The sequence below is a fragment of the Antennarius striatus genome, chromosome 4 (assembly GCF_040054535.1).
Source record: "Antennarius striatus isolate MH-2024 chromosome 4, ASM4005453v1, whole genome shotgun sequence".
Lineage (NCBI taxonomy): Eukaryota > Metazoa > Chordata > Actinopteri > Lophiiformes > Antennariidae > Antennarius > Antennarius striatus.
Window position 1 is genome coordinate 1,125,279 of NC_090779.1, and position 20,790 is coordinate 1,146,068.

Consider the following 20,790-nt stretch of genomic DNA (forward strand, 5'->3'; position numbering starts at 1 on the left):
ACTTACACTAAAACAAATATCAAACAAATCGAACACGTTTATTGTTCTTATGGTTAGAAATACTGACTACAAATTTGTGAATTACGAAAAAATTGACAATTTTTTGGGTTAAAATGTCATGATTTATCTGTGTCCATTAACTTCATGTTCCACCCCATCACATTAATGTAAATTTGTGTCAAAGTGCAACACACTTCCTGTAAGTTACACCAGTAACAGGAAGTGACATCATCAAGAATTTGAAAAAGAAAGTTGAAACAGTAGTGAGTTTTCATTCTTCTTTTATAACATTTTTGGTTAAAAAATTTGCATCCTGAATATCTTCCTCTTCTTCTCCTCTGGCCTTTTCCCTTCAGGGGTCTCCACAGCCAATCAGTGTCCTCCATCTAACCCTGTCTTCTGCATCCTCTTCTCTCACACCAACTACCTTCATGTCCTCTTTCACTACATCCATAAACCTCCTCTTTGGTCTTCCTCTAGGCCTCCTGCCTGGCAGTTCAGAACTCAGCATCCTTCTACCAATATCTTCACTATCTCTCCTCTGGACATGTCCAAACCATCTCAGTCTGGCCTCTCTGACTTTATCTCCAGAACCTCTAACATGTGCTGTCCCTCTGATGTACTCATTCCTGATCCTATCCATCCTGGTCACTCCCAGAGAGAACCTCAGCATCTTCATCTCTGCTACCTCCAGCTCTAAATATAAATCCAGTATAATCCAGTACAAAAAGGAAGTGTATTTATTGACTTGCTCTTCATCAAATTTAAGTCTCAGTATTTCCATGTAAAAATAACCAGTTATGAATAAGATATATATTGTAGTTTAAGTCCCTTGAGGAAGAACAGACCACAGGAATTTGACTCACAGAATAGAAGGCTGTTCAAATGAATCCATACTTTACTCTGCTTTAATAAATTCACAAGATGGTAGATGGTTATGGTTTTGTTGGTGCTTTCATCTTCCATAATTTCCCAGTGATTGTCCCTCTTTCTTTGTAGTTAGTCTTTAACAGAGTGGCAGTTTTTACATAGTCGTTTTATGAAGTGTATTTTATGGTTGTGTAGCTGTAAAGCCATCATAAGGAGAGACGGAGAGCTGAGATCCTTTTGAAACTGTTAGCCCATCCAGTTACTGCAGCCCCTTATCTTAACACTAATCCTCTGTCCTCAGTTATCACTTTAATCACACAACAAAGGTCTTTGTTTCTTGTGTTGCATATTCACAGGAAATACATTGGAGTACAATGCCATCTCAATTTGTTTGTGGCAATTTATAATCAATATCTATTCAATGAATATTCTCCAGAGACAGGAATGATATGTCCCCATCATCAGGAGCCATAACCATAATGTGATTATGGTAAGGACCATAATCACATTATGGTAAGGACAAGCTGTAGCAGCAAATTTTGAATGGGAAACCTTTCAAAACCACCAACTGATAAAGATGAAATGAGCTCAGACAATGGCCCTGGTCAGATTTTATCATTCAGTTTATCTTTTCGTCCAATTACATATCATGATTTATTATCACACACAGTTGTTTTACAGCAATATGTAGGTTTCATCGAAACCTCAATTAGCCTTCATCCAATTCAACAATGGTTTGAAAGTTTCTACATTTCTGTGCCTTTCAGGACAGAGCAGTGGTGGTCAGTCAGGGCCAGCGAGAACTTCTCTGCTGCTTCTCTGAGTGTGAGCTGACCCTGGGAGGTGTCGGCTCACCTCCCAGCCACTGCCGAGGCGCCCTTGAGCAAGGTGCTGTCACCCCCTACAAGATGCTCATTGGGGCACGATCTCCTCACGTCACTCCGCCTCCCCTGTACCTCTATGTTTCTATACTGTATTAGTAATTGCATGACTACTGGCCCCTAGTGTGCTGTGCCTGTTTCAGGGGCTGTAACCTGTGCTGTAAATAACACATTCTGTATAAGTACACGTGTGAAGAGTGTAAAGAGAATTTCCCCACGAGGGATTAATAAAGTGTGTATTATTATTATTATTATTATTGACCTAGTTTTCTCAAGGTCCAGGTCATCATCTCATCTTCATCCCTTTGCTGCCTGAGTCATGTGCTTTTGGTTTCATCTGTCTATCTGTGAAGATATTTGGTGGACTAACGGATGGACGGACGAACACACGAACACTGACATTACAATACATCACCGCCTTGAAGCGGGATGTAATCATGATAATATTTATGTTCTGTGTCCTCCCCCCTGTCTCCTGCTACCTTGTACAGTTCCTTGTAGGATGGTCTTACTAAGGCCGGAAGATCTAGTGATGTGTCCGTATCACCTCAGTTACCGCTTTTTAACAGTGGTAAGCAGGCCTTCATGAGGGCTAATGTAGCTGCAAGAGGACACAAGCCAGTGTCTTATTGTGCCGGTCCCAAGCCCGATAAATACAGAGGGATGTGTCAGGAAGGGCATCGGTCGTAAAACTTTTGCCAAATCAAACATGCAAATCAAACCTATGACTCCCATACCGGATCAGTTAAGAGCCGGGTTAACAACGACCACCATCGGTGCTGTTTACCGGGTGCCGGTGGAAATTGGATTACTGTTGGTCGAAGAAGGAGAGGAGGAAAGTGTGTTTGTAGGAAGAGAGAGAAGAGGAACACCAAGAGTATAGGACTGAGAGTAGGGACATTGAATGTTGGAACTATGACAGGAAAAGGTAGAGAGTTGGTTGACATGATGCAGAGAAGGAAGGTAGACATACTGTGTGTCCAGGAGACCAGGTGGAAAGGTAGCAAGGCTAGAAGTTTAGGAGCAGGGTTCAAGTTGTTCTATCATGGTGTAGATGGGAAGAGAAATGGAGGAGGAGTTATCTTGAAGGAGGAGTTTGTTAGGAATGTCCTGGAGGTAAAAAGAGTGTCTGAAGCTAGAAATAGAAGGTGTGATGTTCAATGTTGTTAGTGGGTATGCTCCACAGGTAGGATGTGAGCTGGGGGAGAAGGAGAAATTCTGGTTGGACTTTGATGAAGTGATGCAGAGCATACCTAGAAGTGAGAGAGTTGTCATTGGTGCAGACTTCAATGGACATGTTGGTGCAGGAAACAGAGGTGATGAGGAGGTGATGGGCAGGTTTGGTATCCAGGAGAGGAACGCAGAAGAACAGATGGTGGTTGACTTTGCAAAAAGGATGGAAATGGTTGTAGTGAATACTTTCTTCCAGAAGAGGCAGGAACATAGAGTGACCTATAAGAGTGGAGGTAGGAGCACACAGGTAGACTACATCTGGTGTAGACGGTGTAACCTGAAGGAGATCAGTGACTGTATAGTAGTGGTAGGTGAGAGTGTAGCCAAACAGCATAGGATGGTGGTGTGTAGGATGACTCTGGTGGTGAGGAAGATGAAGAGGACAAAGGCAGAGCAGAAGACGAAATGGTGGAAGCTGAAAAAGGAAGAGTGTTGCAGGACTTTTAGGAAGGAGTTAAGACAGGCTCTGGGTGGTCAGGAGGTGCTTCCAGATGACTGGACAACTACAGCTAATGTGATCAGGGAGACAGGTAGGAGAGTACTTGGTGTGTCATCTGGAAGGAAAGTAGATAAGGAGACTTGGTGGTGGAATGAGGAGGTACAGGAGTGTATACAGAGAAAGAGGTTAGCTAAGAAGAAGTGGGACACTGAGAGGACTGAGGACAGTAGACAGGAGTACAGAGAGATGCAGCGTAAGGTGAAGGTAGAGGTAGCAAAGGCCAAACAAGAAGCTTATGATGACTTGTATGCTAGGTTGGACAGTAAGGAGGGAGAGACTGATCTATACAGGTTGGCAAGACAGAGAGACAGAGATGGGAAGGACGTGCAGCAGGTTAGGGTGATTAAGGATAGAGATGGAAGTCTATTGACAGGTGCCAGTAGTGTGATGGGAAGATGGAAAGAGTACTTTGAAGAGTTGATGAACGAGGAAAATGAGAGAGAACAAAGACTAGAAGAGGTGACTGTTGTGGACCAGGAAGTAGCAAAGATTAGTCAGGATGAAGTGAGGAGGGCATTGAAGAGGATGAAGAGTGGAAAGGCAGTCGGTCCTGATGATATACCTGTAGAGGTATGGAAGTGTCTAGGAGAGGTGGCAGTAGAGTTTCTGACTGGGTTGTTCAACAGGATCTTAGATAGTGAGAAGATGCCTGAGGAATGGAGGAGAAGTGTGCTGGTGCCCATTTTTAAGAACAAGGGAGATGTGCAGAGTTGTGGCAACTACAGAGGAATAAAGATGATGAGCCATACAATGAAGTTATGGGAGAGAGTAGTGGAAGCTAGACTAAGGGCAGAAGTGAACATTTGTGAGCAGCAGTATGGTTTCATGCCAAAAAGAGTACTACAGATGCAGTATTTGCTTTGAGGATGTTGATAGAGAAGTACAGAGAAGGCCAGAGGGAGCTGCATTGTGTTTTTGTAGATCTGGAGAAAGCTGATGACAGGGTGTCCAGAGAGGAACTGTGGTATTGTATGAGGAAGTCTGGAGTGGCAGAGAAGTATGTTAGAGCGGTGCAGGACATGTATGAGGACTGTAAGACAGTGGTGAGGTGTGTGTAGGTGTGACAGAGGAGTTCAAGGTGGAGGTGGGACTGCATCAGGGATCAGCTCTGAGCCCCTTCTTGTTGCTATGGTGATGGACAGGCTGACAGACGAGGTTAGACAGGAATCTCCATGGACTATGATGTTTGCTGATGACATTGTGATCTGCAGTGAGAGCAGGGAACAGGTGGAGGAGAAGCTAGAGAGGTGGAGGTTTGTCCTGGAAAGGAGAGGAATGAAGGTTAGCCGCAGTAAGACAGAGTACATGTGTGTGAATGAGAGGGACCCAAGTGGAAGAGTGAGGTTACAGGGAGAAGAGATCAAGAAGGTGGAGGATTTGAAGTACTTAGGGTCAACAGTCCAGAGCAATGGAGAGTGTGGAAAAGAGGTGAAGAAGCGTGTCCAGGCAGGATGGAACGGGTGGAGGAAAGTGTCAGGTGTGATGTGTGATAGAAGAGTTTCAGCTAAAATGAAAGGAAAGGTGTACAAAACTGTGGTGAGACCAGCGATGTTGTTTGGTCTAGAGACAGTGTCCCTGAGGAAAAGACAGGAGACAGAGCTGGAGGTAGCAGAGATGAAGATGCTGAGGTTCTCTCTGGGAGTGACCAGGATGGATAGGATCAGGAATGAGTCCATCAGAGGGACAGCACATGTTAGAGGTTCTGGAGATAAAGTCAGAGAGGCCAGACTGAGATGGTTTGGACATGTCCAGAGGAGAGATAGTGAATATATTGGTAGAAGGATGCTGAGTTCTGAACTGCCAGGCAGGAGCCCTAGAGGAAGACCAAAGAGGAGGTTTATGGATGTAGTGAAAGAGGACATGAAGGTACTTGGTGTGAGAGAAGAGGATGAGAAGACAAGGTTAGATGGAGGACACTGATTGGCTGTGGCGAATGAAGGGAAATTCCCAAAGGAAAAGAAGAAGAAGCAGGTCTTCTGCCAGACAGTGCATTTGTGATATGTTGGGTGTAGGAGATACACATGAGTCTTCTGTATCATCTCATCTCCATGCTCTGTATTTTCTTCTTCCGCTCAACTGTAAGGGCCCAAGTTCCACAGTATGTAGAAAGATTGAGATGACAAGTGAGTGCAGCAGGCTCACCTTTGATGCCAGACTGATGTTTTGGTCTTTCCATATGGACTTCGGTTTTGCCAAAGCAGCTGTTTGAGCAATTCTGGCAAGAATTTCCTGCTCGGCTCCTTCATCGGACATGATTGCTCCGAGATAATTGACACTGTCTCCGGTGCCTGTCCGTTGACTTTGATGTCTGAGAGAATGCCCCTGTTGTAGGTGATTTTGGTTTTCCCCGCTGGATTTCCATTCCATAGGCTCAGAAAGTGATGTCAGCCTTACAATTAGGTTGGCAAGTCCTTTTTCTTCTCCAGCTAACCCGACAATGGCATCCACAAAACGGAGGTCTGCCTCCTATGCTGACAGTTCCTTCATGGTCTTCCAGGGCATCCGTCATGATACACTCCAGAAAGAAGTTGAAGAGAGTGGGCATCCTTGGTACACTCTGATTGCTCTCCTGTGCCAGTCTCCGATAGGTTCGTTGAAGTGAAATTGCACTGATGGGTTTGTTGTACAGGTTTTAGTGCCTCTGACAAGGTTAGGACTGATGTACTTCCTCGTAGTTGCCCACAGTGCTGCCGGCCATACCCGGTTGATGGCTTTCTTGAAGTCTACAACCACGTGTTAAAGGTCTTGTTGATGCTGCATTTACTTCACAGATACCTGCAGTTGAAAAGCCTGTTCTTCAGCTATGATCAGTTCAACTTGAAGCTTTAATTTATTCAGTATTTATAATGACAGACTGTTAAAAACTGGCAAGAGTTCCGTGAAGTGTTTCCTTCTCAAGGATTATATTATAAAATCTTACGAGTAAGATAATCTGACCAAATATAATCTTGAGTGATGCTAATAGTGAATATTGGAACTATACCTATGTATTTTAATATACGTTTTTATTCTTCTTTATTGTACAGTAGCATGGTATTATGTGTTTTTAACGGTTTTCTAGTCATTTTTGTTATGTTCATGATGTGTTGTTTTTATATCCTGTTATTGTTTCTGGTCAGTCTTAGATAATACTACTTGTGTATCTAAAGTAATGATGACATTTAAATGACCACAAATAACGATTATAGATTAGAATTTAATACATAACAACTTACAAACAAGTCAGTCAACCTCTCTGAACCAATTTTGACCTTTTGTTGAGGGCTACCTGTACAAATTCACTTTCTTCCAGTCATATGAAATTTGGACTAAAATGGGATTGGAGACAGTGAAAACAGTAACAACAGACTTTGATGCCAAATTGTTTGCATCTGCACCTCGTGGGCACCTTTGTTAACGGGAGCATTTGTTGTTTGTCCATTTACAATTAATGAGGACTTTGATGAGTTTCATTTAATGTAAGACTTTGTATTAAACACAGCAGTATCCATGACAAGGAGGGGAAAAGGATAGAGGAAAATAAATGTGTCAGTATAGTCAAATAGACTATATGAAAAGTAAAGGCATACAAACTAAAAGCATATGTAGTATTAAAAATCTAGATGGCCACTGTCAACATGCAGCAGCTTTAAATATTAATACTGTGTAAGTATTTCAACATGACAGAAACATTTTAGAAAGTAATGTTTAAAGTCCAGTGATTAAAGGGTGTGTTTCTTGCGGACGATCAAAGTGGTGACTCCCTTCACATCTCTCAGGCGATCGGAGTCAAAGTCCACCAGAAGCTTCCTGACCCCAGTCCTCATGGGGGAGAAGGAAAGCTTGACTTTTACTTTCTGGCCTGGAGCTACATCACCCCTGAAATGAAGAAGAGACTTCATTCATTCATTCATCATCTACCACTTCATCCGTTGTGGTGGGTCACGGGGAGCTGGAGCCTATCCCAGCTGACTGAGGCCGTGAGGCGGGGGAAACTCCGGGCGCAACGCCAGTGCACCACAGAGCCACACAGAGAAGCACGCACGCAATTTGAGGCTGGCCAATCAACCTGAAGTGCATGTTTTAGGAGGTGGGAGGAAGCTGGAGAACCCAGAGAGAACCCACACAGACACGAGGAGAACATGCAAACTCCACACAGAGCGAGACTCGAACCAGGAACCACCTTGCTGAGCGGGGACAGCGCCACCCACTGGACCACCGTGCTGCCAAAGAGAGTTTATGTGTGTGTGTGTGTGTGTGTGTGTGTGTGTGTGTGTGTGTGTGTGTGTGTGTGTGTGTGTGTGTGTGTGTGTGTGTGTGTGTGTGTGTGTGTGTGTATGTGTATGTGTGTGTGTGTGTGTGTGTGTAGTCTCAGACGTAAGTGAGACACAAAAGTGCTTTAAGCAGTCTATAAGAGTGTATATATACTGTGTATATATATATATATATATATATATATATATATATATATATATATACAGTATATATATATATATATATATATATATATATATATATATATATATATATATATATATATATATATATATATATACACAGCATAGAGTACGTACATCTTTTTTTCATTTTTATGTCCTGTCAAGAACCCCAGTGTTTGACGGCTGGTATATTGACCATCTTTAGCTGTGGTACAAAATACGCCACAGAATCTGCATGTTGTCGTTTCTATGCACCGCCTCCCAGTGGTGTGCCACCCACTTACTTTACATGGATCTCAGTAGCTGACAGTAGACCGGCCCCCTCCACAGTGAAAACACCACCCTTCAGTGGGACTGGTAAGGGATTGGTGAAGGAAATGAAGACTGTCAGTTGTTGCCAAACAACAGCCTTCCCCAATACCTGGAGAAAGAAGAGACTTTCTGTATGAGTGTGTGCAGTAACGGGTCATTATCAATCAATCAACGCTTTAACAGATACAGAAGCCAAACAGGACCCTCCAGAACACTCATAGGCAACAGTGGAAAACTCCTTCATTGAGGACAAAACTCCAGGCAGGACCCAGACTCTAGAGGGCGGTCATGCGGCTTGGCCGGTTGGGTGGGAAAGGAAATATACTGGGGACTGAGACAGGGCAAGGAAAGGAGAGAGACGGAGACAGAGTGGCAGGTAGGACAGATAGAATTTTCAGTCATGCTGTAGATGCTGAAGTGGGGGCGGGATTTCCAGGCCTTTGGATTTCCTGTCTTCCATACACGTTCCCCACCTGTCGAGCAGGAGCACAAAGACAGCAGCAGTATCTTACAAGCATTTGAAAAGTATAATTTAATATTAGCAAGAAAAGCAAAAAAATAGAAGTGACAGAAGCTCCTAAAGTAATTAAAGCAGTGGTTCTTAACCTTGTTGGAGGTGCCCAACCCTACCGGTTTCCTATGCTCACTCACCGGACCCTTCTTTAGGAAGAAATGTGTTTTTCAAATTTAAGTATATGTTTTACTGGTGTATTTAATGAAGTGTGCATTAATGTCACCTTTTTCAAAGACCAAAACCAGGACAGTGCATGAACTCACATGAAATGACCTACCTGTAAATCAGTGTGACTTCTGCTGTTGTCATAGAGACCAGTTCAGATATGCATGGCTTCACCTTGACAGGTGTTACTCTGATGTCATTTTACACCAAAGTCTGTTTCTGTTGTTTCCATCAGCTTCAGGAAGTGTTCCTTTATTTTTACCAGAGCCAGACTAGAGGTGTTCACCTTGACATTCAGATCCTGCAGAACGCTGACTCCCAGTCATAGCCATAAATAACAGGAAATTGATTTATGATTATTGATCCTTGCAGGGTTCAATAAAGCAATTAGAGGTATAGATTATATGTTCATGCTGGTCTATGTCATATAAATATACGTATGTGTTTGGGTGTGCCATTTCCATAAGAAGATTAGGGCCACTGGAAAAAAAACAAGGTCTATATTGTTAGATTAAAGTCAGGATTCTGACTTTAATCTCAGAAACAGAAAATATGATTCGCAAAAGATTAAAAAAAATCCTGAAAGACACAAAATGTTCGAGGGCCAAAGTAGAACATTTCTTTACTGACCTCAACATGTTTCTGGATGGTGTGGGGTTTCATTTAAAAAATCCAGAAGGAAGTGACCAACCAGTTTCTACTGCTGTCTTACCCTGGAAAGCTATTTGTTCACTGGGGATCTGGTGAAGTGAGGAAATCATTTGTCTGTCCAAGTCTAAGCCCAATCCACCCAATCGTTTCAGATTCCTTTGTGCACATGATCTTTTTTATCTTGCTTCTGTACTCTGCGCTACAGATTTTGGTACTTCTGTTTGCACAGTATGAAAACATCTGAACTGCCAGGTTAATATTTCTTACATCATATCAGAGATTACTCGATGTTAGTACTTTCAATTGATATATTTTCTTATTTTATGTTTTGGGGGAATTTCTGTGCATTAGCATTAGGTTAGTGTTGTGTACACCTAACCCATAAAAGCAACAAGTCAGGACTGAGTTCAGACAAATAAAATCTGAGCTGTTAACCATATAAATATTTAGACAGTGTAACTCTGACGTGTCCTCACTGTGTGCTCACCTGAATGAGGAGCTCAGGTACACTGAGTGGGATGTTAGCCACCGTCATGATTGGTCCGTTTCCTCCCAGAGCCTCAACAAGACCCTTCACTCTGATCACGGGATGCTCAGACGTACACCAGACATAATCATCAAAGCGCAGACGCAGAACTTCTCTATGGACTGGAACACACACACACACACACACACACACACACACACACACACACACACACACACACACACACACACACACACACACAGACACACACACGTACATACATTAAAATCCTTCGTACTTTTAAAACAGTCAGGCCCTCACCATATCTCACTGTGCCATATTTCCACACTAGAACTATAGATGTTAGCATTAGCATCTGTAGTTTTAGTGTTTCCTGTATACCAGTGCTCTAATTAGTAGTTTATTCAGCAGCTTCCTCCACATATCATCAACCACTGAATGGACAGATACCTGCATTAAGTTCTGTCTGCTCCTGTTGATAATTCTGTGTGCCTTGAGATATTTCTATTTCACTCTGTCACTCTATGTTGACATGATGGGGAAAATATATGCAGCATATTTTTTAATTGTGTTAATAAAAAGGATTTTGAACAGACATCATTTAGCAATATATCCAAATAGAAAGAATAAAGATTAGAAGTACAACGAAGACATTCTGGTATTCTTTGGTTTTTCCCACGACAACGTTTTTTCCCACAAACTGCAGGCACTCTGCTAACTGCTAATGAATGCTGTGATGTGATCGAAACAGATTTCTACATGTAAAAGCAAGAGTGTTATATGTAGTTATCGAACTGTTCAGACCTCAACAGGAGGAGGATTGTGTATTTTAAACCCATTCTAGTTTAGGCGGTGACTCCTCTGTGAGTCTCTGGATTTGAACCACCAACCTTTGCGGGCAGGTACAGAAACTCTGATGGTTTTCCTCTGGAATACTCCACAGTGAAAAGAAATGTAGGTGACTGCCATCACCAGAATGGTCAGCTGAGCATGAGCATCTCTGTCGCCTTCATTGTTCACCTGTGTACAGAACAGATCCTATCTGGATGTAGATAAACCCAATAAACCCAATAAACCCACACAAATCCTCCCCAGAGTCGTTTCCTTTCTCCATCAGCCTGAGCACTCATTACCTCAACAATCACATCAAAGTCTGTCCCAAATACAGGCCGAACAGGCTTGATTGACAGCTGCAGTTGTCTTGGTTCTGTGCTGTCATTGGTCAGTTCCATGACCCGCCGTCCCACCTTCTCATATACCTCCCTTTCCTTCCTGGAGCCTGTGGAGAAGATTTCAGTCGATGGGTCGTTCCAATCAGATGGGGTTTAAAAGTTAAAGGGGTGTCACCAATGTCTGAAGAAATTCCAGAAGTAACAAGAAGGAGCGCTATAAGGCTATGATCTAGCTGTGAAGTTTTTAGCTTTAGCAAGACTCACACTAAGGAGTGAAGGTTTTAAAAGGACACCACACTATTTATAACTAACATAAACTCAGATAGCAGCTGAAATGGTCTTTCTCAGGAGGATAGCTGGCGTCTCCCTCAGAGGTAGGGTAGAAACACACCAGGGGCTCAGAGTAGAGCCGCTGCTCCTTCACGTGGAAACGAGTCAGTTGAGGTGGTTTGGGCATCTGGTGCGGATGCCTCCGGGACGCCTCCCTAGGGAGGGGTTTCTGGCACGTCCAGCTGGGAGGAGACCTCGGGGCAGACCCAGGACCAGGTGGAGGGATTATATCTCAACACTGGTCTGGGAACGCCTTGGGATCCCCCAGTCAGAGCTGGTGGATGTGGGGGGAAAGGGAAGTTTGGGGCTCCCTGTTGAAGCTGCTGCCCCGCGACCCGACTACGGATGAGTGGATGAAGATGGATGGATGGATGGATGGATGGATGGATGGATGGATGGATGGATGGATGGATGGATGGATGGATGGATGGATGGATGGATGGATGGATGGATGGATGGATGGATGGATGGATGGATGGATGGATAGATGGGTGGACTATTGATCTTAACTATGAGATGAATTTGTTTCCATCCTGTAGAGTGCAGGTGAAACCTGATCAAATAGAAAGTGTTTAAAAGCAGTAAAATGAAGTTGATATTCTGAGCTGACCTTCTGGGTATTTGTAGTGTAGAGTAACATCTTCTCTGAGGTCACTGTAAACACTTTTGGTGCTGATGTTTCTCCCCACACTCCCCCAGTCCTCTCTGATCTGTAACAACAACCATCAACATCACAGCTGTTTTCAAATTAAGCAAACATGAGAGAAATCCAAACTGAAATTGATCACCTTCCGTCTTTGGCCGTCTCTTTGTACAATCCAGTAGATGATATCAGCATTCACTTCAGCAAATACAAATGGAGCATCATACTTTACTCCCAAATCCCCCTCCTTGATGGCCCTAACTGGACACGGACCACAGCAAAACTCACCTGACAAACATGACATCAGCACACATGACAGTTGATGTAGGATACAGGATAGGATTGTTGATTTGATGTTTTAAATATGATCTGATTTTGAAGAAACAGAGGTAGCTTAAAGTCTGACATGTCCCATCGTCACGTCAGCTGTCATCACTACAACAGTTCATAGGTATGGAGGAAACAATCAACAAGCGGGACGTACATACGTTGACAATTCTTAAAGATGTTTCGCCTCTGATCCCAAGACGCTTCTTCGGTTCTCGTGGTGGTTGGTTTTGTCTCAGACCTGTGAGGTGTGGTCAGTGCTATTCACATTCCAACAACCATCGTCATGACCCACATAGAAGATCCAAGTGCTGGGTTATACAGGAAACCAACACACATGGACCAGTACCTGCTTTTTGACTCTCTCACCACCCACTGGAGCACAAGCTGGGCGTCATCAGGACCCTGCAAAACAAGGCTGATAAGCTACCAACCAGTGCCCAAGACCAGGTGAAAGAACACCAACACCTGAGAGGGGCATTGAAGACCTGTGGATATCCTGACTGGACCTTTATGAAAGCTCACACAAGATCCAGAAAGGAGAACAACCCAGTGAGGACGGAAGAGAAGGAGAGCAAGCGTAACGGTATAGTGATCCCATATGTGTCTGGAGTGTCAAAAAGCCTGAAGGGATCTTCAAAAAATACACGGTATTTTAAGCCGGGCAACACCCTCCGACAAAGACTGGTCCACCCAAAAGACCCCCCCACCACCCAGTCAGAAGAGCAATCTGGTGTATGCAGTTAAATGCAACGAGGAATGCTCAGATGTCTACATGGGAGAAACCAAACAACCACTACACAGGAACATGGCTCAACTCAGAAGAGCCAACACACCGATGTTCAGATCTTGGGCAGGGAAGATAAATGGACTGAGAGAGGAGTGAAGGCAGCCATCCATGTCAAAGTTCAGAAGGAGTTAAGGAGCCAGGCGGGTCTCAACAATGTCGTTGGAATAGGAAAAGCACTGACCACACCTCACAGGGTTAATAAATTGAGACATGACCAGCCACCACCAGAACTGAAGAAGCCTCTTGGATAAGAGGAGAAATGTCTTCAACAAACTTCCTTAAAATTAAATAAAATGGATTGACTTCGACAACTTTGGACAACCATGAGCTGGATGAATGGAACACAGATGGATGATGAAATGATGTCTAAAAATGAGAAGTATACCATCACTCCGTTCTTGAGGGGTGGGGTCCAAAACCTGCCAGCCATCATTTCCAATGGGGAGATCATCCCTCCTCATCCAGGACTCAACCCAACAATGAAAGTTCCTAAAACAGTGAAGAGACGAGACCAGAGGAACACTTTCATCACATTCATATCTGTGTGACTACGGATGACAGCGTCAGCACTGCTTGAGGTGGAGCACAGTCAACAAGTTGTCCTTCAATTTCAGGAAGGAAGGAGAAAAAAGGGAAGTTCAATCCACGTGTGACTGACACTGACCATTACATCCCCGCTTCACGGGAAAGTCTTTACACCACTTTACAAATTATTCTGATAATGAATAACAACCTGAAATGAGTAAAATCCAAAGTTCTCAAAGCATAGTTCTTGTCATGTGATGGACTCACTCCTACCAGCTGCTGTCTTTTCCATCAAAGCTCTCCAGTTGTTCATTCACCAGGATGTCTACTGAAAGGCTTCCATCAACATCATGGGCTGAAGAGAAGTTGGTAATGAGGCGTGTTGGGATTCCGAGACAGCGCAGCACTGTGAACACATGGCATCACACTGACCCCTCCCTCAGTCCTTCCTTCGTCTTCTTTAACCTTTTAATATTTTTATGTACGGTAAATGAAGCTGCTGCATCTAAACATTTACTGGGCAACAACATGTTCCTAAAAATATTGAACCGTTCTTCATATGGTGAGCAGATATTGTCTTTCCTTTAAGTAAAGCTTGTGCTGCCTCACCTGTGCAGGCAACACCTGCAAACACCCAGCACTGGCCGTATTTGACGGCCCTCACTCCGGCCTCGCTCCACTGCCGGAGGATTGGCACGCTGCCGGTCCATCTATACGGTGGAACCCCATCAGAGTAGCGCTCATCCCACCGACCGCTCAAAACACCTCTGTCGCCATTAGAGTTCACCTAGACAGGTGTAGAGTCAAATGTTTACACTTTGAAAAATTATTTCACATTGAATGTAAAACTTTCCATATAGAGTAAAAATGTGTTTTATCTAAAAAGCTGAACTTGTCATTTTGTACATTCCCTAGCAATCAGTCAGTGAGTAGAAGAGCTCATCACCATGGCAGTGATGATTCTGCTGACATAGATAGGGTTAGATCTTCTCTCCATGTCCATCACCAAGTTCTCCAGGGATTCTTTGGAGTTGTCCAAGACTTCAAAACAGATGTCCATCACATTGTCCTCAAACTGAGAAGGAGGGGTTTGAGGGGCAACAGAGAGGGGAAATGGGGCATTATAGGGAGGACAACAGAGAGAGGAAGAACAATGAGAAGGGCTTATAGCAAAACACAAACCTCATTGGGGTTTTTTCCAGTGACACTAATCCTCCTGTGTAACTCACTCACACAAACACATATGTATATATTTACATTACATATACATGCATGAACATGTAATCTATATCTCTTATTGCTTTATTAAACCCTGCAAGGACCAATAATCATAAATGAATTTCCTATAGTATATGGCTACAATATAGCAAGCAAGGATTAACACATTAAATTAAATTATATTCGGTTTCATTCAGAGAATATATGTAATATAAGAAACATCAAGGTGCTGCTTTCTGAGGTCCTTGATCGTTGTGTGGCTGCAGTACAGACATCCTACCAGCAGAGGGCGTCCACATTCTCAATAAATGAAGCTCTGAGTAGTGAACCGGTTTTCAACACAGTTGTTCCAAAGGGTTGGACGCCCCATGAGGCCTCATTAGGACGTCATTACATGCAGATAATAGGGAGGGGGAGAGATGCACCTGTCCATAACTCCACGGAATACTAGTGATGTAATCCCACGCCCCCATGTAAATGACTCCATCTTCATTCATCACGTACTCCTGGAGCAGACTCTCATACGGCAGGTACACCACATCATCTAGCAAACAGACAACAGGACACACCTCAGTCCTCGGTGGAATCAGCTCACCTCACGCTAGCAACCTCCAAATCTCTCACACATGTCCTTTAGCAGAGGAGATGACATACAGGAAACGGTTTCAGTCTGTGAACCAATGAGAACACTCCATCACACAAATAATGAAGAGTGAAGGGTCTGTCCCTTCACACTTGACGTTGGCTAAAGATGCATGCTTCCACAGCGCCACCTACTGAGCAGGGGTATGTTACATCATGGCCTGATACATGTGACATGCTCACCTTTGCACCACGGGTTGAAGAGCAGGTCAAACCTCATGTTTTCAGACCTGTCTACGACGTGTCCGTCTGGTGACATCATCAACAGAGAGAGATGGTACTGGCCAATGGCAGCGTCTGCTGGACTGTGCAGGGTGAGCAGTATTTCATCCTGTGCTCCTTGTTGGTAAAACCACCACCTGTCTCCAGTTTGGTGCTCCTTCTGAACATGGATCAGCACCTCCTCACCCTTACCTGAAGAATCCAGAAGAGACCCCACGGCACCATCAATTATTGTACAGTTAAAACCAGCTGTAGAGTACACCACATCTAGGAAATCCATCAATTCTGCTGAGGAATCTTGGTAAAAGATTATATTTCCTCATCATGTTTTACATGCAATGTGAATAACTTTTATAGTATCATCCCCACTATATCCTTCAGACAGACAGAAAGACACTCACCAAGATTCAGAACCAGATCCAAGTAGTGTTTTGTAGGCACACCTTCAGAGCAGAGTACAGTTATGGAGAAGGGTTGACCCCGACGGACAATCAGACGCTCCCGGTCAATCTCCTTGGTGCGATGGGCCCGGTTGTTAGCATGAGTCCTGAGGTCCACACTGGTAATCAAACCTAACACGGAAAGCCATCATCAACCAGCAGAAAGTCTTTGTTCAGCATCTGATGCTAAATAGAATAAAGCAGTAAATATAAGACTTGGGCTGCACAGCCCTCAGAAGGACGCAGTAAAGGAACAGATCAAAACAATCAAAACGACGATCAAAACAGGTCTGCAAAAAAGTTTAGTTTGGTTTAGCATAAAGCTAGAAAGGCATGTAGCATTAGCATGGCAAATAATTCTATAACAACAATGAGTGTGTTCCAAACAATTCTGGGCTGTCTGTGGAATGAATAAACCTGGTGAATTCTGTAACAATAAGACACGATAAATTACCAGTGATAGAGCTCACATAGGGGTTGGTGGAAACCATGGATGTTGTTCTAGCATCAGGCAGACAGGCAGAGAGACAGACAGGCAGACAGGTAAAGAGACAGACAGACAGACAGACAGGTGAAGAGACAGACAGACAGACAGACAGACAGACAGACAGACAGGTGAAGAGACAGACAGGCAGACAGGTGAAGAGACAGACAGGCAGACAGGCAGAGAGACAGACAGGCAGACAGGTAAAGAGACAGACAGGCAGACAGGCAGAGAGACAGACAGGCAGACAGGTAAAGAGACAGACAGACAGACAGACAGACAGGTGAAGAGACAGACAGGCAGACAGGCAGAAAGACGGGCAGGTAAAGAGACAGACAGACAGACAGACAGACAGGTGAAGAGACAGACAGACAGACAGGTGAAGAGACAGACAGACAGAGAGGTGAAGAGACAGACAGACAGACAGGTGAAGAGACAGACAGGCAGACAGGCAGAGAGACGGGCAGGTAAAGAGACAGACAGACAGACAGACAGACAGGTGAAGAGACAGACAGACAGACAGGTGAAGAGACAGACAGACAGACAGGTAAAGAGACAGACAGACGGATCAGCACATAATGTAGTACCACACTGTGAGACAGACAGGCAGGCAGACAGACAGACAGACAGACAGACAGGCAGGCAGGCAGGCAGGCAGGCAGGCAGGCAGGCAGGCAGGCAGGCAGGCAGGCAGGCAGGCAGGCAGGCAGGCAGGCAGGCAGGCAGGCAGGCAGGCAGACAGACAGACAGACAGACAGACAGATGATTGATTTATTGATAGATGCATTGATTACCCTTGTGGTTGTTGTCCATCTCAGGTCTTTGTCCAGGGAGGGGTTCGTCCTTCTCCTGCTCTGTGTATCAGTCCAGTATTTATTCATTAATGCCCCTCCCATACCTTTGACGCTGACACGCACTCTGACACACACTCCACCCCAGGTCATCTGATGACCTCTGACATCACCGGTGTGACTTCACCAGTGTGTATTTGCAGTGTGTGTCTGAGACACTGGGGTCTGTCTATGTTCAAAACACCGACAGAATCAAACATCTGATTTACAGAGAAATCGTTACGTCCCTCACCCCCCGATGTCAAAGCACCAGTGTAGGTCAACCCTGTTCACTGTCATCTGTATACAATAAACGTTGTATGTCCTCACGCATTGACACTCGCGACTTCACCTCATAGTGTATTTTTAGTACGCAGTCATGTGATACCGTACTCTCATTCTATTGGCTGACAGCATCCTGAAGTGCACTACGTTCTGTGAGTCTCTGACTTCTGTGAGACACTAAAGTGTTTTAAACAGTCTGTCAGAGGGTTTTAAAGGTAACACAGATAGAAGGTGTTTAATGTCAGTATGGGGGGGTCAGAAACGTTAGAATTACCCTAAATAATAAGGTAAATAGTTTGTCGCTCTATCATGGAATTTGTTTTTTGCATGTGGTTCCTGGAACGCATGAACCACGAGGAACGAGGATCGCTGTACTAGTCAGCGAGACTGAACTGATGGTATCTACATGTCTTTACCAAACAGCTCATGGAAACAACATATTTTGTGCATTTTAGAGCAGCTGGTCCTACCCCCCATTCAGCTCTAACATCACTGCTGATACCAGAGGCTATTTTGCAAAACTTAAATTCTGCATCATTTGGCAGAACAAAGTATAAATACTAACTTCAGACAATCTCCGATTGGATAATAGTTGCTATGACAAACTTATGTCATGTGGACTCCTTCTGTTCAAGTAGGATATTATAATATGGAATATGTCATTGTGAGCTTCACACTGATATTCCCCTCACTAATGACGTGTAGAGTGGAAACGAAGGTTCTTGTAATTCCTTCATGGTGAAGGAGAATCTTTAATGTGTAACGCCTTTTCCTGTAGACAGTGGTCCCGTCTGATAGCTGTGGCCGGGGGGGTGGAGCACACGTCACATCGAGTCAATGTCTAGTTTGGTTGCAAAGAACCTGCTTTACTGGAAACCTGTGCAGATCAGAGTGATGGTGAGCTGTGGAATGATGGGATGGTCGTGTTTCGGGAAAACAAGGTCTTTGACCTCAGGATCAATGTCACACTGAGGTGTCAGTGGAGGAGTGAGGCATCACTGCCCATCCTGACAGACAGACAGGCAGGCAGGCAGATAGGCAGACAGGCAGACAGACAGAGAGACAGACAGGCAGAGAGACAGACAGGCAGGCAGACAGGCAGACAGACAGAGAGACAGACAGGCAGAGAGACAGACAGGCAGGCAGACAGGCAGACAGGCAGACAGACAGAGAGACAGACAGACAGGCAGAGAGACAGACAGGCAGGCAGACAGAAAGGCAGACAGAGAGACAGACAGACAGGCAGAGAGACAGACAGACAGACAGGCAGGCAGGGAGACAGTCCATCTTAACTCTGACTAAACGTAGTGAACAAAGTTAACGTCCTAACTTGTGTCTGATGTTATTTTTCTTTATTGATTGATAGTTTGATCCTTGATTGATGGAGTTCTGTGGGTTTAATAACCTGACAAATGAAAAGGATTTATGTTAGAACAGAGAAACAAACATGTTTTTTCTGTCTAACTGTAATGTTTGGAACTAGAATCAGTCAGAAATTCAGTTATTTAACATGAAGGAGTAGTTACATTTAGTTACATTACACTGAGTTACATTTAGTTACATTTATTAGTTACATTAAGGAGTAGTTACATTTAGTTACATTACACTGAGTTACATTTAGTTACATTTATTAGTTACATTAAGGAGTAGTTACATTTAGTTACATTACACTGAGTTACATTTAGTTACATTTATTAGTTACATTAAGGAGTAGTTACATTTAGTTACATTATACTGAGTTACATTTAGTTACATTTATTAGTTACATTAAGGAGTAGTTACATTTAGTAACATTACATTTAGTTACATTTAGTTACATTTATTAGTTACATTAAGGAGTAGTTACATTTAGTTACATTACATTTAGTTACATTACATTTAGTTACATTTATTAGTTACATCTGGCCCTTTGAGGACAGCCGTGATGCTGATGTAACCCTCAGTGAAGATGAGTTTCACCCCCCTGCTGTAGAGGTCGATGAGACAGAGTTGTTCCGAGCCAAGCTCATGTCCGTCATCTTAAGATTTCGTTACATCTGAAGCAGCTGTGAGGTGGAGGAAGAGTTTTGGGGCTGTGATAAAGTGAGGACAGACGCTCCTGCCATGTCCTGACAGTGTTGAAGTATAACTCTTACTGAAAACCTTGTAGCTCAGACCTGTGATGTGGTTGCTGTATTGGCTTCAGAGCTCCATGGCGTGCCAGCAAAAGTGAAATAAGAAGTGCATGAAGCCATGTTCACACTGTTACACACACCGGCTGAACTTGGTGCTCATGCATTCTGCAGATGTATACCATAATGTTGTATATTCTAACAGCAGAGGGACTAGCGCCATTTTTCAGGAGGTCCACTGTAAGATAAGCTAAAATTTAAATGAAGTATATGTGTGTTTCTAAACTGTCATAATCTACCTTAGAAGTGCTGCACCCAATGTACTGACAAACACATCCTGTTCCAGTTAATCCCCTACTGCAGACAGCTACAACCTTAATGACGATTAGAATGTTTCAACATAGATAACCACATGTTAACTCCCGACATGCAGAAAAACATCTTATTGTTCTTCACCTTGTGTGTGATCTAAACTGTTACGGCGCCTGCGCGCGTCTTTATCTAACCCTGCTCTATACATTTTATAATAAAAGAAAGCAGCCGGGTGGGACAGAGTCAGTCTACTTCGAATTGCACTGAGTTAAGTGCATCTCTTCTGTGTCTCTCCCTGCTGCAGCTGGTAAAACTTTAAAACCTCTCTGGGTGCCTTTGTCTGATGACCCTGGTCTAGCTTAGAACAGTTTTTGAGTAAGTGTTCGAGATTTAGACCCAACATTTCTCTGGTGCCGAAACCCGGGACCC

At 43.8% G+C, this 20,790-nt stretch overlaps 1 protein-coding gene across 1 annotated transcript; it reads right to left on the reverse strand.

The window, feature by feature from the left end:
* Positions 1 to 6,740: 6,740 nt before the first annotated feature.
* Positions 6,741 to 17,636, reverse strand: LOC137593388 (protein-glutamine gamma-glutamyltransferase 2). Its single transcript, XM_068312051.1, has 15 exons — positions 17,618 to 17,636; positions 16,301 to 16,471; positions 15,861 to 16,091; positions 15,461 to 15,579; positions 14,764 to 14,892; positions 14,427 to 14,604; positions 14,091 to 14,223; positions 13,678 to 13,781; positions 12,321 to 12,463; positions 12,143 to 12,242; positions 11,164 to 11,309; positions 10,921 to 11,050; positions 10,031 to 10,191; positions 8,186 to 8,322; positions 6,741 to 7,341 (listed from the first exon to the last, which is right to left on the reverse strand). The coding sequence occupies exons 1-15, from the start codon at positions 17,634 to 17,636 to the stop codon at positions 7,185 to 7,187; spliced, it is 2,058 nt and encodes a 685-aa protein (XP_068168152.1). The 3' UTR covers positions 6,741 to 7,184.
* Between the last annotated feature and the right edge of the window lie 3,154 nt (positions 17,637 to 20,790).